The following is a 16,199-nucleotide window of genomic DNA, read 5'->3' as shown; positions in this document are numbered from 1 at the left end:
TGCACAAAGGCGGAGGTAGCAGTCCTGCTGCTGGGTTGTTGCCCTCATACGGCCTCCTCCATGTCTCCTGATGTACTGCCAAACACAGGAAACCTTCATGCCACAGCTCGCATTGATGTGCCATCCTGGATGAGCTGCACTACCTGATCCACTTGTGTGGGTTGTAGACTCCATCTCATACTACCACTAGAGGGAAAGCACCGCCAGCATTAAAAAGTGACCAAAACATCAGCCAGAAAGCATAGGAACTGAGAAGTGGTCTGTGGTCACCTCCTGCAAAACCACTCCTTTATTGGGGGTGTCTTGCTAATTGCCTATAATTTCCACCTGTTGTCTGTTCCATTTGCACAACAGCATGTGAAATTGATTGTCAATCAGTGTTGCTTCCTTAGTGGACAGTGTGATTTCACAGAAGTGTGATTGACGTGGAGTTACATTGTGTTGTTTAAGTGTTCCCTTTATTTTTTTTGAGCAGTGTAATATCACAGATAACCTAAGGACATCCGTGGTGCTGTTTTAGGGTATGTCCACACAGCAGAATTTCAGCAATTTCGCAGAAATTCCATTCAGCAAAACTTGCTGAAGGGAATTGTGGAGTTTTGGTGGAATTGCGGTGGAATTTTCGACAAAATTCAAGCCTCATTAAGTTCAATGGGATTCTGCGAGGAATGTCCTGTTGTCTGAATGAGACAGTGGAATCCCATTAAAATGAAAGTACAGTAAATTACGGCAGAATTTCCAGCAGAATTCTTCTGCAGAATTGTGCACGAACATTCCGCCATGTATACATAGCCTTAGAAAGAAAGCTGCTAAGTTTTTCTACACTGAGACAACCCCTTTAACTGTGTGTTCATAGGTGTCAGCAGAGTTTGCATTGAGAACATGGGCTGACTTCATGGGACAAGCCTTTCTGCTTGGAAATTCAGTCGCAGCAGAGTTCCATTGTTTTTAATGGTGGAGTTAAGGCGGTGGAAACATCTTCCGTGGAAATTCTGATTCAGGCTTCAGCAGAAAAAAAATGACATGTAAATTGCTGTCTATGGAAGCGGTACATTTCCAAGAGGTCCTAGCACCGGCATGTTCTGCCAGTGCCCACTGTATGAGCAAGGGCTTCCAGGCGGACATTCCACCAAAAAAGTCATTGTGTGAACATACCCTAAAACATCCTGGCATGGACGACTGGAAAAGATAACTTTAATTGTAAATAGAAAATTTAAATGCGTATTGTTGGCACAGAAGATATATTGGCTATACTGTATATGGAAGAAATCCAATAAACAAAAACAAGGTCCAGTGAAGAAGAAAAAAAGTTTTGTGAAAATGGCCATGTTTTATTCAAGCTTTAGATGGTGTGCCGCTCCACTTTTTTATGTTCTTTGGATTAACCTGTTTTGGACCCTGGGCCTGGTCCAAGGAGCAGAACAACCACCAACTAAAAGTGCAATTATTGGACTACAAGTGGCAGTATTGGACTCTTCTTTTTATTTCTGTATATGGAATATATATGTACAATGTTCCATATAATGGACTACAAGTGCCAGCATTGGATTCTTTCTTTTTATTTCTGTATATGGAATATATACGTACAATGTTCCCTATAACATTAGTAGCCAAATGTATCCATCACACAAGCCGTTCCTCTTACCTATTGTTTGGAAGTTAAGAGCGACCATTTGACAACCGGCATTCCAAAAGACCTGAGGCATGTAGTTGGAGGAATCTACTCGGGTTCCTTTTGGATAAATTCTACTAAGCTGCATTTTGTTATATCTTTAAGTCTCAAGTTAAGGATCTTGAAGAACAATACACAGGAAAAGGAGGAGTCATCAAGTGTAAATGACATCAACATTTTTTTGACCACAAAATGTAAGATTAAAGATGCTGTGTCGTGGCATGTCATGAGGAAAGTTACTGTGACCACCGTCAGTGGCAAGACCTACTGTGCTCCTCTCCACAATGTATGCCATGCCCACACTAATATACCCCTCTCATACCAAATGGCTCCATCCATACTAATATACTCCCATAGACATTTTCTATGCCTATACCTTGCAGGTGCCTTTTGGCCCGGAGGTGAAGGGTAGGTTTGTTGGGGAGCCTCTCTCCTGTTGGAGAAGGGATTAGCGATAGACCACATCTTTTTTAGTGTGACACATTTGCACTTTTTGTGATAGAGAGCACTTGCTTCGGCTAGAATTTTTTTTTAACGCTCCACCCACTTTAATGTTCTACCCATTTGCCCAGATAATGTATAAACTATACAGAGCATCTGTACGTAATAATGAGAATGTGTTCCTTACTAGCCCAATGGTCCACACCTTAGGCTTGGCTCACATATGTCCGGCATTCAACATAGGTGAACTCAGCCTAGATCTCGACACAACTGATGCCACAACTGATGACAAGTTGTCATCAGTTTTATGGCATCCAGCATCCAAGCTGCGTTCCCCTGTCCAGTGCTCTGTTCCCCTGTCCAGTGTGTCCAACAATCCAGCATGAGACGTAATTGAGACGCTGGATGATTGTATACTGTCCCATTCAAATAAATGGGATCAGTTCTAGCATTGGTTTCCCTCCGTGCATGGGGGAGGGAAACTATACCGGACTCCGATATATGTGAACCCAGCCTAACACTCCTCATAAATTTGGTATGGAAAAGGTGTGGTGTCCCAGCACAATAGCTGCCCTGTGGCTTTGGACTGTCTTGGTCAGTTTGGTAGCACAAGGTGTTGGGTCCACTAGAATCTTATAGTCATATCAAGTGTGTTTACATTACAATAGGAGGTAATATATTTTTCTAAATTAATTCTACTATTGTTATATGTATATATGTGTTATGTGTTCCTGTACCCTGAAATGAAGGCAGTGAACCCCAAGTGACCCTGCCTACCAATGGGAACCCCTTATGTCTACCCTATGTAGTGTAGTGAGGGGAGGAGTGTCAGTTCAGTTCAGGTGTGTGTGCTGTGTACTCTGAGGAGAGGCCTAGCTCAAATCTAATCTCAACTGGACATCCTGACAGCCTTCTGCTGTCCGGGCATGCTGGGAGTTGTAGTTTTGCAACAGCTGGAGGCACCCAGACTAGTGTTTTATTCATCCATGCATATCACAAAATGGCCACAGAGGCTCGGGACTGAGCAGAAACGTTGCCATTTTGGAATTCACATGAGTAAATAAAACCTTTTTATTCAACCAATCTTGCAGTTCTGCGATTTTTATCTATTTTTCACCATACTTTTAGATTTGTTCTATGCCACAATCCCGACACTCGTTCATTATCGTGGGAGCGCTGCTCTTGTTTGGACAATATGTAGGAGATTTATCAAGCTCCGTAGTAGATTTTTTTTGCTTAAAAAAGTCGCATGTACTTTTCTATACAGGCTGCGACTTCTTCCAACGCACATTTCTAAAATCTGCTCATGTAATTAAATTTATTTTTTTGCAGTGGTCATGTATTTATCAAATGCGATAGTTGCTATTTATGAATAAAAAAAAGTTGCATCTCTGTTTAAAAGTCGCATATGTATTCCAGGTCCAACCTGGCTTACAGAAAGTGCATACGTCTGCAGAAAAGGACATTAACACTTTAACAACTGTTCTTGTTCTGCATCATGAAACAAAGCTACTGCATTAATGTTAATTATAGAAAACATTTATTATATAACTATATTAAAGGTTGAAAATACACATTGCACACCTTGTTAATTTTAGGACACGTACATGCTGGCATACATGGGGCATTATATTGAGGGGCTTGTAACAGGGGGGCACATGACGGGGCAATATATGTGAGGGGCACAGCATATGGGGCATTATATGAGAGAGGCACATGACACATGCCCCCATCATGTGCCCTGCACATATAATGCCCCGTCATGAGCCCCTCACATATAATACCCCGTCATGTGCCCCTCACATATAATACCCCCGTCATGTGCCCCTCACATATATTGCCCCCGTCATGAGCCCCTCACATATAATATCCCCCGTCATGTGCCCCTCACATATAATGCCCCCGTCATGTGCCCCTCACATATAATGCCCCCATCATTTGCCCCTCACATATAATGCCCCATCATGTGCCCCCCACCTATAATGCCCCCTGCCATGTTACCCTCACAATAAATGTCCCCTTTTATGTGCCACTAAGTTTCCATAAGGCACTGTGTACCTTACAGTGCCCCTGTGGTGTTTTCTACAGCTCTCTTTCTTGCACTGTGCATTGGTGTTTAATGCAATTCTTTTTCTGCTAATGTACACACACACACAGACACATACACACTCATTCAGACACAGATTCATACAAATACTTACTCACTCACACACACTCACACTCTTTTGTAAGGGGGTTTCCCGTTTTTTTTGCTTACGTGTGATTTATTTATCAAGGTCATGTGACTATTTGATAAATAGGTTGCATGTAAGCAAAAGTAAGTTAAAAAAAAAATCATATAAAAGCCATATGTTTGAAAAGAATGATAAATCTCCTTCTATATAGTTACCTATGGGGGAGATTTATTAAAACATGTGCAGAAGAAAAGTGAAACAGTTGCCCATAGCAACAATCAGATCGATTGGTTGCTATGAGCAACTGGGAAGCTATTCCTCTGCACATGTTTTGATAAATCTCCCATTTAGTTTGTAAGGCAAAAAAAAAAAAAAATAGACATACACCCATCAAATCCTTTAGATTATATATAAACTTTATCAGATCATAGACCAGTTATGTAAAGGATACTCTACAAATTCTACAGGAGATTTTGTTAGCTGCTCGAGACCCTTGGTTTCCACAAAGGATGACATTTCGTAGCTCTTGTTTCTTTCTGCCAAAAAACAGACAAAAAATTTTTATTTATTTTTATAGTACATTAGAAAAAAATAAAAAAGAAAGTGTATTCATGCACAGTGATCTTTTTTCCTTTTATATGGAGGCTTTATGGTACGTTCACATGGGAACTAATCCGCTGTGTAGTTGACACTGCAGATGCGCTGCCGGCACACACAGAGTTACGGCAGAACGAGCGCCCTGCTGCTGCCGTAGCTTTGTGTGTCCTCTCGTGACTACCGGCGGGAAATCCACAGTCTTGAGCGGACACACACAGAGCTATGACAGCAGCAACGAACATGGCCTTACTTTGGGAGCAATAAAGATGGGGAGTCTGTACAGAGGTGAGAAGGGGTGATGGAGTGAGGAGCCTAAAGTATCTGCAGTCCAGAAGATTTCTTTATGTATATATATATATATATATATATATATATATATATATATATATATAAATATATATATATATATATATATATATATATATATACCCTAGCAATGCTGTCACATGGAATGTGGGTGGGGGGGGGCAGTCCCATACTATCGGGCTAGATTTATCAAAACCTGTGCAAAGGAAAAGTTGCCCAGTAACCCATAGCAACCAATCAGATCGCTTCTTTCATTTTGCAGAGGCCTTGTTAAAAATGAAAGAAGTGATCTGATTGGTTGCTATGGGCAACTGGGCAACTTTTCCTCCGGACAGGTTTTGATAAATCTCCCCCTATGTCTCAGCATCACCATGTATTACATAGTTGTCCATTCATTTGTATAAAAGATATACTATGTAATTTCCCCTGCAGCATTGGCCCTATGTAATGTCAAAAAATATTTAAGGCTTTGTTCACACTTTTCTCAGAGTGTTTCCAGTCTCCATTGGATTTGACATGAGGATCAGTGATGCATGTGGGGCCAGTATTGCTGTCACATACCACAATTTACTGTCACAGAACACCAACAAGCCAATGCATCCCATCAGGAGCTATTAGTATATTTTGTATTAAAAAGGGAAAACGATTTAATAATGAAATAACAGGAGGCATTTTGAAAATGGTGTGGTGACTGGGGTGTTGCAGTATGTAGCAGGGTCTGGTGGTATTAACCCTGGGAGCAAGTTGTTGTTAACCCCTTAGTGTTCGTGACGCCAGGATGTGGTTATTCCAGTATGGTAACTGCCGTCAACCAACTCAAAACGGTTTGTAATAAAGGAACGTCCACAGTAAGGATTCTGAATAAACTGGAACTTTTGCTTGAAATGTTTAGGGAACAGTCTTTACAATTATGCAGTTCCTTCAGAGGCAACCGGGACACAGGATACCTCGCAGGCTTGCTTGAACTTGTAGTTATTGAGATATTTAGGCAGGCCACTGTGCTACTAATAAATTCCTTAGCTGAGTAGTAGTCACTGGATTTGTAGAAAGAATTGTAACTCACGTTTTAGAAGTGGCTGCGTTTCTTTAGGCTTTGGCCTAGATGAGATGAATTTGCAGTATACAGGAGTTTATGCTTGCTTTTAGGTCCAGGTCTCAAGAGAGTGCAGGAACAAGAGAGCTAACTGAGAGTCTACAGTCCCTTATATACTAGGGGGCTGGACTAAAGCCCATTGGTTGCTAATGCCTGGGGTTCCTGTGCCCATGGAACTCTATACATGGTATACAAACTATACAACTTTATACATACAGAAAATATGTACACAATGCAAATACATTACATTCATATGAGGCAACAAGGGGGGAGCCCTGCAGGAGAGCCCTATGAACTCAAGGGACTCTTCCCGAGGGGACTTAAAGGGGTACTACCATGCTGACAACTTATCCCCTATCTAAAGAATAGGGGAAAAGTTGCTTGATCGCGTGGGGTCCCGCCGCAATCTCGCATGCAGCACCCCACTCTCATCAGGTCCCGGAGCGGACCTCCCCGTGTAACGTCACTCTCTGCCCCTCAATGCAAGTCTATGGCAGGGGGCGAGACAGCTGTGAAATTATGATACTCCGGCCCCATGATCGGCAGTCATCAGACCCGGAGCGATTTTCGCTCCGGGGCCTGATGAGAGCGGGGTGTTGCGTGCGAGATCGCGGGGGTCCCCAGTGGCGGGACCCCGCGCGATCAGGCAACTTATCCCCTATCCTTTAGATAGGGGATAAGTTGTCAACACAGAAGTACCCCTTTAAGGATGGAAAAGGACAAGGTCCTGTACCGGGACACCACAATGGCATCCAAGGACATACAAGTACGTACATTGTGACCTACACTATGTCCTTGTAAGACAATGGTGACATGCACAATTTTGGAAGGGGAACCAGGGATCCAAGATACAGATCTATAAAGAACCGTCTTCAGACACTGATAAAGACATCTCTGCACATTAGTTTTCATACAATATATCAACGCAGGATTATCTCACTGTCATCATGGGAGGACATTTCCTCCAAGAGGAGACATCTCTGCAGATTCATCTTACAGAATACACTCCCCATGAATACTACATTAAAATTACTCATCACATTGTTTGGGTTACCGCTGACAGGTTCTAGGCTTAGCTTCTTCAGTACTTACTGTCATTTCAAATTCATAGTAACCCAGACAAGGAACAGATGTAACATGAATCCTAAATGTTAATACTCGGAGACCTTTTTTTTTCAACAGTAATAAATGACAATAAATGAAACCGTGCTGAAAGAGAAGTATAGTTGGATGTCCACTGTCCTCTTGCAGTAGGCTTCACCAAAATCATTGGAGATAAGACAGCATGAATGTGTGCCGTCTGCTAGACGGCAATGCAGTCCAGCTAAATTCTGCCCAAAGAATTCTATAGAAAACAATGGGACATTTTTGCAGCAGAATTCCCCAAGCAGTATGTCCGCAGTGTGGACGACCCCTTAAACCACTGTTTCTCAACCAGGGTGCCGCCAGCTGTTGCAAGACTACAACTCCCAGCATGCCAGGACAGCCAACGGCTGTCAGGGCATGGTGGCAGATGTAGTTTTGCAACAGCTGGAGGCACCCTGGTTGGAAAACACTGCCTTAAACTCTCACTCGCTCGTCAGCTTATCTGATAACCTAGGAAGGATTTATTTCCCAAACTCTCTGTTTTTGCTATTTTTTTTTTCTTTTTTTTTTTGTCTGCTATGAGGCAGTTTTCATACATATGTGTGAGTTTCTTTAGATATTATGTCAATCAATGCCAGAAGAAGCACCCTAAGCAGGTCCAGTCTCCATTTGATCTATTATTGTTAGCCATTAAAAGGTATCATATCTACAAGACTGCAATTTTTTTCTCTTTCTTAGAGCAATTATATTTTATCATTAAAAAAAAAAAACTTTTGACAACCTTTGCCCACTAATGTCAACAATTTTTCTCACACCGGGTCTCATTCCTGACCCACTGCGATTGCAAGTTACAGCTGAGTGAAGTGAGCGGCATCACCGCCAGCAGATCCAATTATTTCACTGCACAGACTTCTATAGCAAAAAGGTCGGATTTGATTGACAGCTAGTGAGTCTAGCACAATGCTGATCACTTCTCCGACTCGTAACTAGCGATTGCAGCGTGTCTCAGGAGTGAGACCCCATGCGATCACCAACTTTTCCCATATCTGGGTAATGTGTCAAAAGACCCTTACAGTGCATTTGATGTGCAGATACTTTTAAGTCAATGCCATTTAAGTCAATTGCTTAGCACACAAAATACTGGCACTATAATAGCTCTGACATTAACTGCACCACTTCACTAGGTTTTTTAAATTTCCTCCCTGTACACCCCTCATTCTCATGAACACCAATGGTCCAGAACGGTAATTTGTGAATCGGCCTTAAAGGGGTACTCTGGTGGAAAACTTTTTTTTTTTTTTAAATAAACTGGTGCCAGAAAGTTAAACAGATTTGTAAATTACTTCTATTAAAAAATCTTAATCCTTCGAGTACTTATTAGCTAATGAATACTACATAGGAAATTATTTTCTTCTTGGAACACAGTGCTCTCTGCTGATATCACGACCACAGTGCTCACTGCTGATATCACGACCACAGTGCTCTCTGCTGACATCTCTGTCTATTTTAGGAACTGTCCAGAGCAGCATATGTTTGCTATGGGAATTTTCTCCTACTCTGGACAGTTCTTAAAATGGACAGAGATGTCAGCAGAGAGCACTGTGCTCGTGATGTCAGATGAGAGCTTTGTGTTCCCAAAAGAAAAGAATTTCCTCTGTAGTATTCAGCAGCTAATAAGTAATGGAAGGATTAAGATTTTTTAATAGAAGTAATTTACAAATCTGTTTAACTTTCTGGCACCAGTTGATTATAAAAAAAAAGTTTTTGACAGGAGTACCCCTTTAATGCTCGACTTGCACTTTGTATATGTGACATTTTCTGGTTCATTTATCATTTGCTCAGAAATAGGACATAGAACGTAATCCCAGGAGCCGCAGTTCCCATAACCTCAGCAGAGATAATGAGTCTGACATTAAAATAAAACATCCCCTTCATTATGTACAAGTGATGTCTTCTAGGAGAGACACTGGGTTTGTACTAGGAGCGATTCCTGCATAATAGAAGTATACTGCTGCCATTTGTAAGACTCTTACCCCAGTCCCTGAGTGCCCTGTCCTAGGCAATGATCTGCCATATCATTGTGTCACTTACTTTTAGAAGTCTCGAAAGACTCAAACTTCACCGGCTGAATGTAGTTCACCAGGTTAGACATTTCCTCTGTGGCACTGGCTTCATTTCCAGCGGTGCCCTACAATTACAAGGAACAAATTGTCTTATCTTGTGTCACAAAGTAAGAATGGAATTGCTCAGGCAAAAATGTATTTCATCTTTAATTCTATAAAACAAAGAAAAAGGGAAATGGAAGGAGGAAGGAAAGGGAAAAGAGGAATAAAAGGGAAGAGGGGAAAAGAGAAAGGAGGAATCAAAGGTGGAAGGAAGAAGTGAGAAAGAAAGACAGGGAAAAAAAGGGAAAAGGAGGCACAAAGGAAGAAAAGAAAGAGGGAAGGAAAGATGGAGAGAAGTGGATGAAGGAGAAAAGAAGACTGATGGAAATGAGGATAAATGATAAAAGACGGAAGGACAAAGGAAGGGAGATTGAAAAAAAGGGTGAAAAGTGGAGGAAGGATAAAGGAAGAACAGGGAGGAGGGAAGGAGGTGAAAGAAGGAGAGGGGAAAGGAAGAAGGGATGCAGGGAAGGATGGAAGGAAGGGGATGAAAATAAAGGAAGAGAAACAAGGAAGGGGAAGAAAAAAGGGAGAGGAGAAATAAAAAATACTTGTAAAAACATGAATTTGTTCCATAATTCTCTATAGAAAAAAAACAAAACAGGAAGACAGAAGAGAGAAGGAAGACAAAAGAGAAAGAAAGAGAGGAAGAAAGAAAGGAAGGAGAAAGAAAGAAAGGAATGAAAAAAAACGAGAGCATGAAAGGAAGGAAGGGGATAAAGGAAGGAGAAGCAGAAAGGATGAGGGGAAAATATATGAAGAAGGTGAAGGAAGGAGGGAAATGGAGAAAGGAATGAAAAGCAAGAACCATGAGGGGGAAGGACATAATAAAGAACAGAAGGGAAGAGGAGGGACAGTGAGCGAGGGAATGAGTAAGAACGTGAATGAAAAAAGGAGGAGGGAGAAAAGAGGAAAATAAATCAAGTAAGGAATGAGAGAAGAGGAAGAAGGAAGGAAGCAAAGGAAGGACAACATGGTGTACACATAATACTGGACCCAGCCAATCCTTTTCATTGTAATAAGGAAATACACACAACAATCCAGAACACAGTGTTCATGTCCAATGCATTGAGGACACATTTTATTTGTTTTGCTTAGCAATAAAGTGGAGGTCATTGGGAAAGTCCAGCAAACTGATCCCTGGAGTGTTAATAATAAATGACTAATTATTACATAATGCAAATATATTCAAATGACTTATTATTTCAAATCACGATGATGTTTCAAAACATTTACCATTAAAATTCATAGGTTTAGTCAATAGATGTAATGGACACCTGCCTGTTCTCTTTAAGTAACTTTGCAAATCTAAACAACATTTATGTATGTAACCGAATAAGTGTCACATACGTTACATACATACATCTTCTGGTCAATGGGGGAAATTTAAAAATAAAAGTAGTAATCTGATTGGTTGCTATGGGCAACTGCCCCACTCTTCCTCTACACAGGGTTTAATAAATCTCCCCAATTACCATATGTTTCAGTGTATTTACTCCAGAAAATGAATGTTCTAGATCTTTGTAGTGTAATAATATAAGAGAATATGGAAGCAGCTTGAAAGCAAACATGTGAGTAACCCTGGCAATGTATCACGGCCTAGCTAATAACATAGAATTCCCATCCCATCAATGGCATAGCATGGGTTGCCAGTGCCCAATGCAAGGAAATCATTTGTGCCTCCTACACTGTGGCGGTTAGGATTCCTACCCTATGCGTCTTCCATTACTTTATACCTTGCACTTTCCCAGTTCATCTTCCATGTTATCCATCCCCACCCACCCTTATACCTTGCTCTTTCCCACTGCCCTCACCAGTTTGTGTGTGTCTAGTGTTGCCACCCGGCCGATACTTTACCGGCACAGCTGGTATTTTGCCCACCCTGCTGGTATTTTTATATTAAAAATAATAGCAATGCAATGGCCGGTATTTATCCAACCAATCCTCCAACTCCCGGAATGTTGCACCTATATCAGTGTTTCCCAACCAGAGAACCTCCAGCTGTTGCAAAACTACAACTCCCAGCATGCCCGGACAGCCATCAGCTGTCCGGGCATGCTTGGGTTATAGTTTTGCAACAGCTGGAGGCACCCCTGGTTGCAAAACACTGACCTATACTATATACTATTTTATAGTCCAACATGCTGGGAGTTGTAGTTTTCGCTTGGGGACGCTGCTGAGCCACAGGCTGTATCAGGACATGCTGGGATTTGTAGTTAGCAACTAACTGCAAATCCTGAATTTTATTTAAAAAAAGCGATCAAAAAGTCTCATCAAAACAAACATGGTACTGTTAAAAGCTACAGATCGGGGCGCAAAAGAAATGATCCCTCATCCAGGCCTTATAAGGAGAAATAAAAAAGTTATAGGGGTCAGAATAGGACAAAATTTCCCCTGCATACATGTATATCCTGTGATTTTACGTATACATATAATTAATTATGCACATTAGCATTGCCGGTATTTTTTTTGCAAGAAAGGTGGCAACCCTATGTGTGGCTCATCAACTATGGGCAGCAGCTTGGCACAAGACTTTAGTTGTAGTGGTTGCCATCATGATTGGTGGTGTGCTATGGCTTCCACCACAGAATGTATATACAGAGCTGGACGCCCTGCTCCTGTACAAAAGTGAGCTGTATTATAAATGGCACAAGGTAAGTGGGAAGCCCTATGGGAAGTTTACACTTGGATTTTTTATTTTTTTTGCAAAAGCCAAAATAAAAAATGCCACAACAGCTGCACAGCGCCTTTCTGGTTAAAAAAACACAGAGGGCAGTTGTGAGCTACGAGTCAATAGGGATTTATGATATGAGATTCCCACTGGGCATTTTTTTCCTTTCATGTTTGTTCACTCTTTTTTTGGCGTTTTTCTGTGGTTTTCAGCTCAGTGGCATTTTTTTTTTTAATCAAGCATGTTGAGACTATGGTGTTTTTTTCCCAAATAAATCTTGGCATTTGTCTCCCATTGAAGTCTATTGGAGAAAAAAAAAAAAAAGCCGTAAAAAACATCATGTGGGTTTAGCATTGGTGCTTTTTCTGGTGTTTTCCCCACCATTTCTTCAATAGAAATATTTAGTCCCATGATGAAATAATCACATGATGTGTCAATGAGAAAAACGCCAAGACTGATTACTATTTTTTTTTTATGTCACAAAAACTGCATCTTGGGAGGGCAAAATGACAGAGCAGTTTTTGTGGCATTTGTTAAGGTCAAATGGAAACTTAGTCTATGACTGATTTTGTATTGGAACCCAGGAGCTTTAAATTATGCTTTTGCATATAGTTATCTCAGTGTTTCCAAGCCAGTGTGTCTCCAGCTGTTGCAGAACTGCACCTTCTAGGATGGCCAGGCATTTGAAACAGCTGGAGGTACACTGGTTGAGAAGCACAGTTAGTGAATGATAAAAAATAAACTTTTTGGACATTCTGATATCTTAACACTAGATGGCAGTATACCACTGTTTTCATATCTCATGGGCAGTACAGAAAATGTTATAGCCCCTTTTAGCCACTAGGTGGTAGATTATGTCCATTCTATGAATAAATACCATGTATTGAACATGACTATTATTTTAGCTGGATGCACAGATGTGGGAAAAGTAAGTTTGACAGAGGGAAGTTTGGCTAATAAAACAGTCACACCAGTGCTATAGTGTTGAGCGGCATAGGCCATATTCGAATTCGCGAATATTCGCGAATATATGGACGAATATTCGTCATATATTCGCGACTATTCGCATATTTGTTATATTCTCGTTTTATTTTCGCATACGCGAAGATTCGCGTATGCGAAAATTAACATATGTGAAAATTCGCATATGCTAATTTTCGCATATTCGAATTTTCGCACGCCAGTCTCACACAGTAGTATTACAGCCTTCTTTACACCACACAAGCTGGAAGCAGAGAGGGGTGATCACTGTGATGTGTACTGTGAAGAAAAAAAAAAAAAAAAAAAACGAATATTCGTAACTACGAATATATAGCGCTATATTCGCGAAATTCGCGAATATGCGATATTCGCGAATAATATTCGAATTGCGAATATTCGCGAGCAACACTACAGTGCTATATGACTGTTATCTCTGATCTAGCATGTCATTTTACTACAGTATTTTAGCACAAATAATCGTATGTCATATAGCAGGGGTATCTAAACTGGGGACCTCCAGTTGTTGAAAAACTACAATTCCCAGCTTAGAGGGTCTGGTAGAAATAGTTACAGAGCGCAAGAGAGAAGGCTGAGATCATCGCTGGAGCACATTACATGCACATATGAGCATCACAAAAAAGTCAGTTTTCACAGGCAAAATGGGTCTCAAATGGGTCTTTCAGATCTTATTACAGCATTTGGAATTTTTTCAAACTTTTTTTCCCCAGATTTTTCTGACTTTCCTTTTACACCCATTTGTTGATGTACAGCAAATGCTAAAATGCTATCAGTCTGTTTTCTTTTTATTCTTTAAATATTCATTGGACAAAACTGACTTCATTTAGATAAAAACAGCCACAAGAAGTGATAAATACAGACAGTAAACTACATTATAAAATAATAAAAATGCAACTGTTATAAAATTAAAGGGGTACTCCGGTGAAAACCTTTTATTTATTTATTTTTTTAAATCAACTGATGCCAGAAAGTTAAACAGATTTGTAAATTACTTCTATTAAAAAATCTTAATCCTTCCTGTACTTATTAGCTGCTGAATACTACAGCGGAAATTCTTTTCTTTTTGAAACACAGAGCTGTCTGCTGACATCATGAGCACAGTACTCTCTGCTGACATTTCTGTTCATTTTAGGAACTGTCCAGAACAGCATATGTTTGCTATGGGGATTTCCTTTTACTCTGGACAGTTCCTAAAAAGGACAGAGATGTCAGCAGAGTGCACTGTGCTCGTGATTCAGCAGAGAGCTTTGTATTCCAAACGGAAAATAATTTCCACTGTAGTATTCAGCAGCTAATAAGTACAGGAAGGATTAAGATTTTTTAATAGAAGTCATTTACATTTCTGTTTAACTTTCTGGCACCAATTGATAAAAAAATAAGTTTTTCACCGGAGTATCCCTTTAAGCTACATGTGACCTGACATGCCTTTCCAACTGAATTCAGTGCGGATTAATGGGGAACAAATTCCTGTTTTTGCACCTTTATAGGGACACAAAAGGAACTTCATGTGGACATTTTACATCTCAAAATGAGTCCCAAAAAACTGTGTGAACATAGCCAAAGGCTGAGAATGAGATGAAATGTAGGAATATTTTTGTTGCTGGTTGAACCTCAATAAAATCAATCTCAATTTATTTGCAAATAAATAAAATACACAGTATAAGAAATGACTATTCTTACTAGAGATGAGCAAACTTACAGTAAATTTGATTCGTCACAAACTTCTCAGCTCGGCAGTTGATGACTTATCCTGCATAAATTAGTTCAGCTTTCAGCTGCTCCGGGGGGCTGGAAAAGGTGGATACAGTCCTAGGAAAGAGTCTCCTAGGAATGTATCCACCTTTTCCAGTCCACGGGAGCACCTGAAAGCTGAACTCATTTATGCAGGATAAGTCATCAACTGCCGAGCCGAGAAGTTCGTGACGAATCAAATTTAATGTAAGTTCGCTCATCTCTAATTCTTACTATTGTTTTGATTCTTTTTTTTTCTATAACACACAGCAAGTGCCGTCATTTTCCAACTATGTAATTGCAATGAAATGCTTCAGCTAAGCATCATTTTCCCTAAGCGTCCATTTGTTACTAGATTATTCCGCAAATCCATTGTTGTGGAAAACCTCTTTATAATTTATGAACATTGCGCAGTAGATGAAGACCCTGTAGCAATAGATATTTACTAGTCACTTGTTTCCCATCTTTAAGTGGCATAAAAGATGGACTATGCTCACGTCTATTTCATCGTGATTTCTATTAAAACAATGGCACCAATGCTACTCCAAGATTCACCCTGTAAGGGGGTGTTAGTTCCGATAAGGCTATAAGATAGCTGCAGTGGGACATGGTTACTCAGAAGACCTAAAATGTGACCTAGATTGAAGTGTATTTGTTGTAGACCTGGCAGTTACAGTCCTGGAAGCATTGTGCTGGGCCTGTTAGATAGTGGGAGCAGTAAGTGGAGTCCTTAAGAATAGGGTCTATAGGAAAAAGACTGAACTCCCCCATTGGAGGCGTGAAGAATAGGCAGACCTTAAAGGGGTACTCCACTGGAAAACATTTTTTTAATTTATTTTTTTATCAACTGGTGTCAGAAAGTTAAACAGGTTTGCAAATTACTTCCATTAAAAAATCTTTATCCTTCCAGTACTTATCATCTGCTGCATGCTACAGTGGAAATTCTTTTCTTTTTGTATTTCTTTATTGTCTGACCACAGTGCTCTCTGCTGACACCTCTGTCCATGTCAGGAACTGTCCAGAGCAGTAGAGGTTTTCTATGGGGCTTTGCTCCTACTCTGGACAGTTCCTACAATGAATTCCAAAGCCCTCTAAGCAATGCTTTGGCAGGAGAACTATGTTTAGGTCAGAGTTATAACTCCGCCATACCACTGTATGTAAAGAAATGTTAAGCAAACTTGATCTATTTAAATACAAGTGGTCTGCAATTGTCTTTTTTTTTTTTTTATAAAGGTGAACATGATAACATGAACAAGATAGCAGG

At 40.4% G+C, this 16,199-nt stretch overlaps 1 protein-coding gene and 1 long non-coding RNA gene across 3 annotated transcripts in view; one reads left to right on the top strand and one right to left on the bottom strand.

The window, feature by feature from the left end:
• PLCB1 (phospholipase C beta 1) overlaps positions 1 to 16,199 on the bottom strand; it is a 750,135-nt gene that overhangs the window by 133,676 nt on the left and 600,260 nt on the right. For both annotated transcript variants that reach the window (XM_056567840.1, XM_056567842.1), the window contains exons 16-18: positions 9,461 to 9,557; positions 4,739 to 4,823; positions 1,646 to 1,770 (exon numbers count right to left, since the gene is read on the bottom strand). In XM_056567840.1, coding sequence (XP_056423815.1) covers positions 1,646 to 1,770; positions 4,739 to 4,823; positions 9,461 to 9,557 — 307 coding nt within the window. The remainder of the gene's footprint in view (positions 1 to 1,645; positions 1,771 to 4,738; positions 4,824 to 9,460; positions 9,558 to 16,199) is intronic.
• LOC130362800 (uncharacterized) overlaps positions 1 to 16,199 on the top strand; it is a 39,756-nt gene that overhangs the window by 19,839 nt on the left and 3,718 nt on the right. The window lies entirely within an intron of this gene.

The sequence above is a fragment of the Hyla sarda genome, chromosome 3 (assembly GCF_029499605.1).
Source record: "Hyla sarda isolate aHylSar1 chromosome 3, aHylSar1.hap1, whole genome shotgun sequence".
In the NCBI taxonomy this organism is placed as follows: domain Eukaryota; kingdom Metazoa; phylum Chordata; class Amphibia; order Anura; family Hylidae; genus Hyla; species Hyla sarda.
This window is presented reverse-complemented; position numbering and strand designations above follow the sequence as displayed.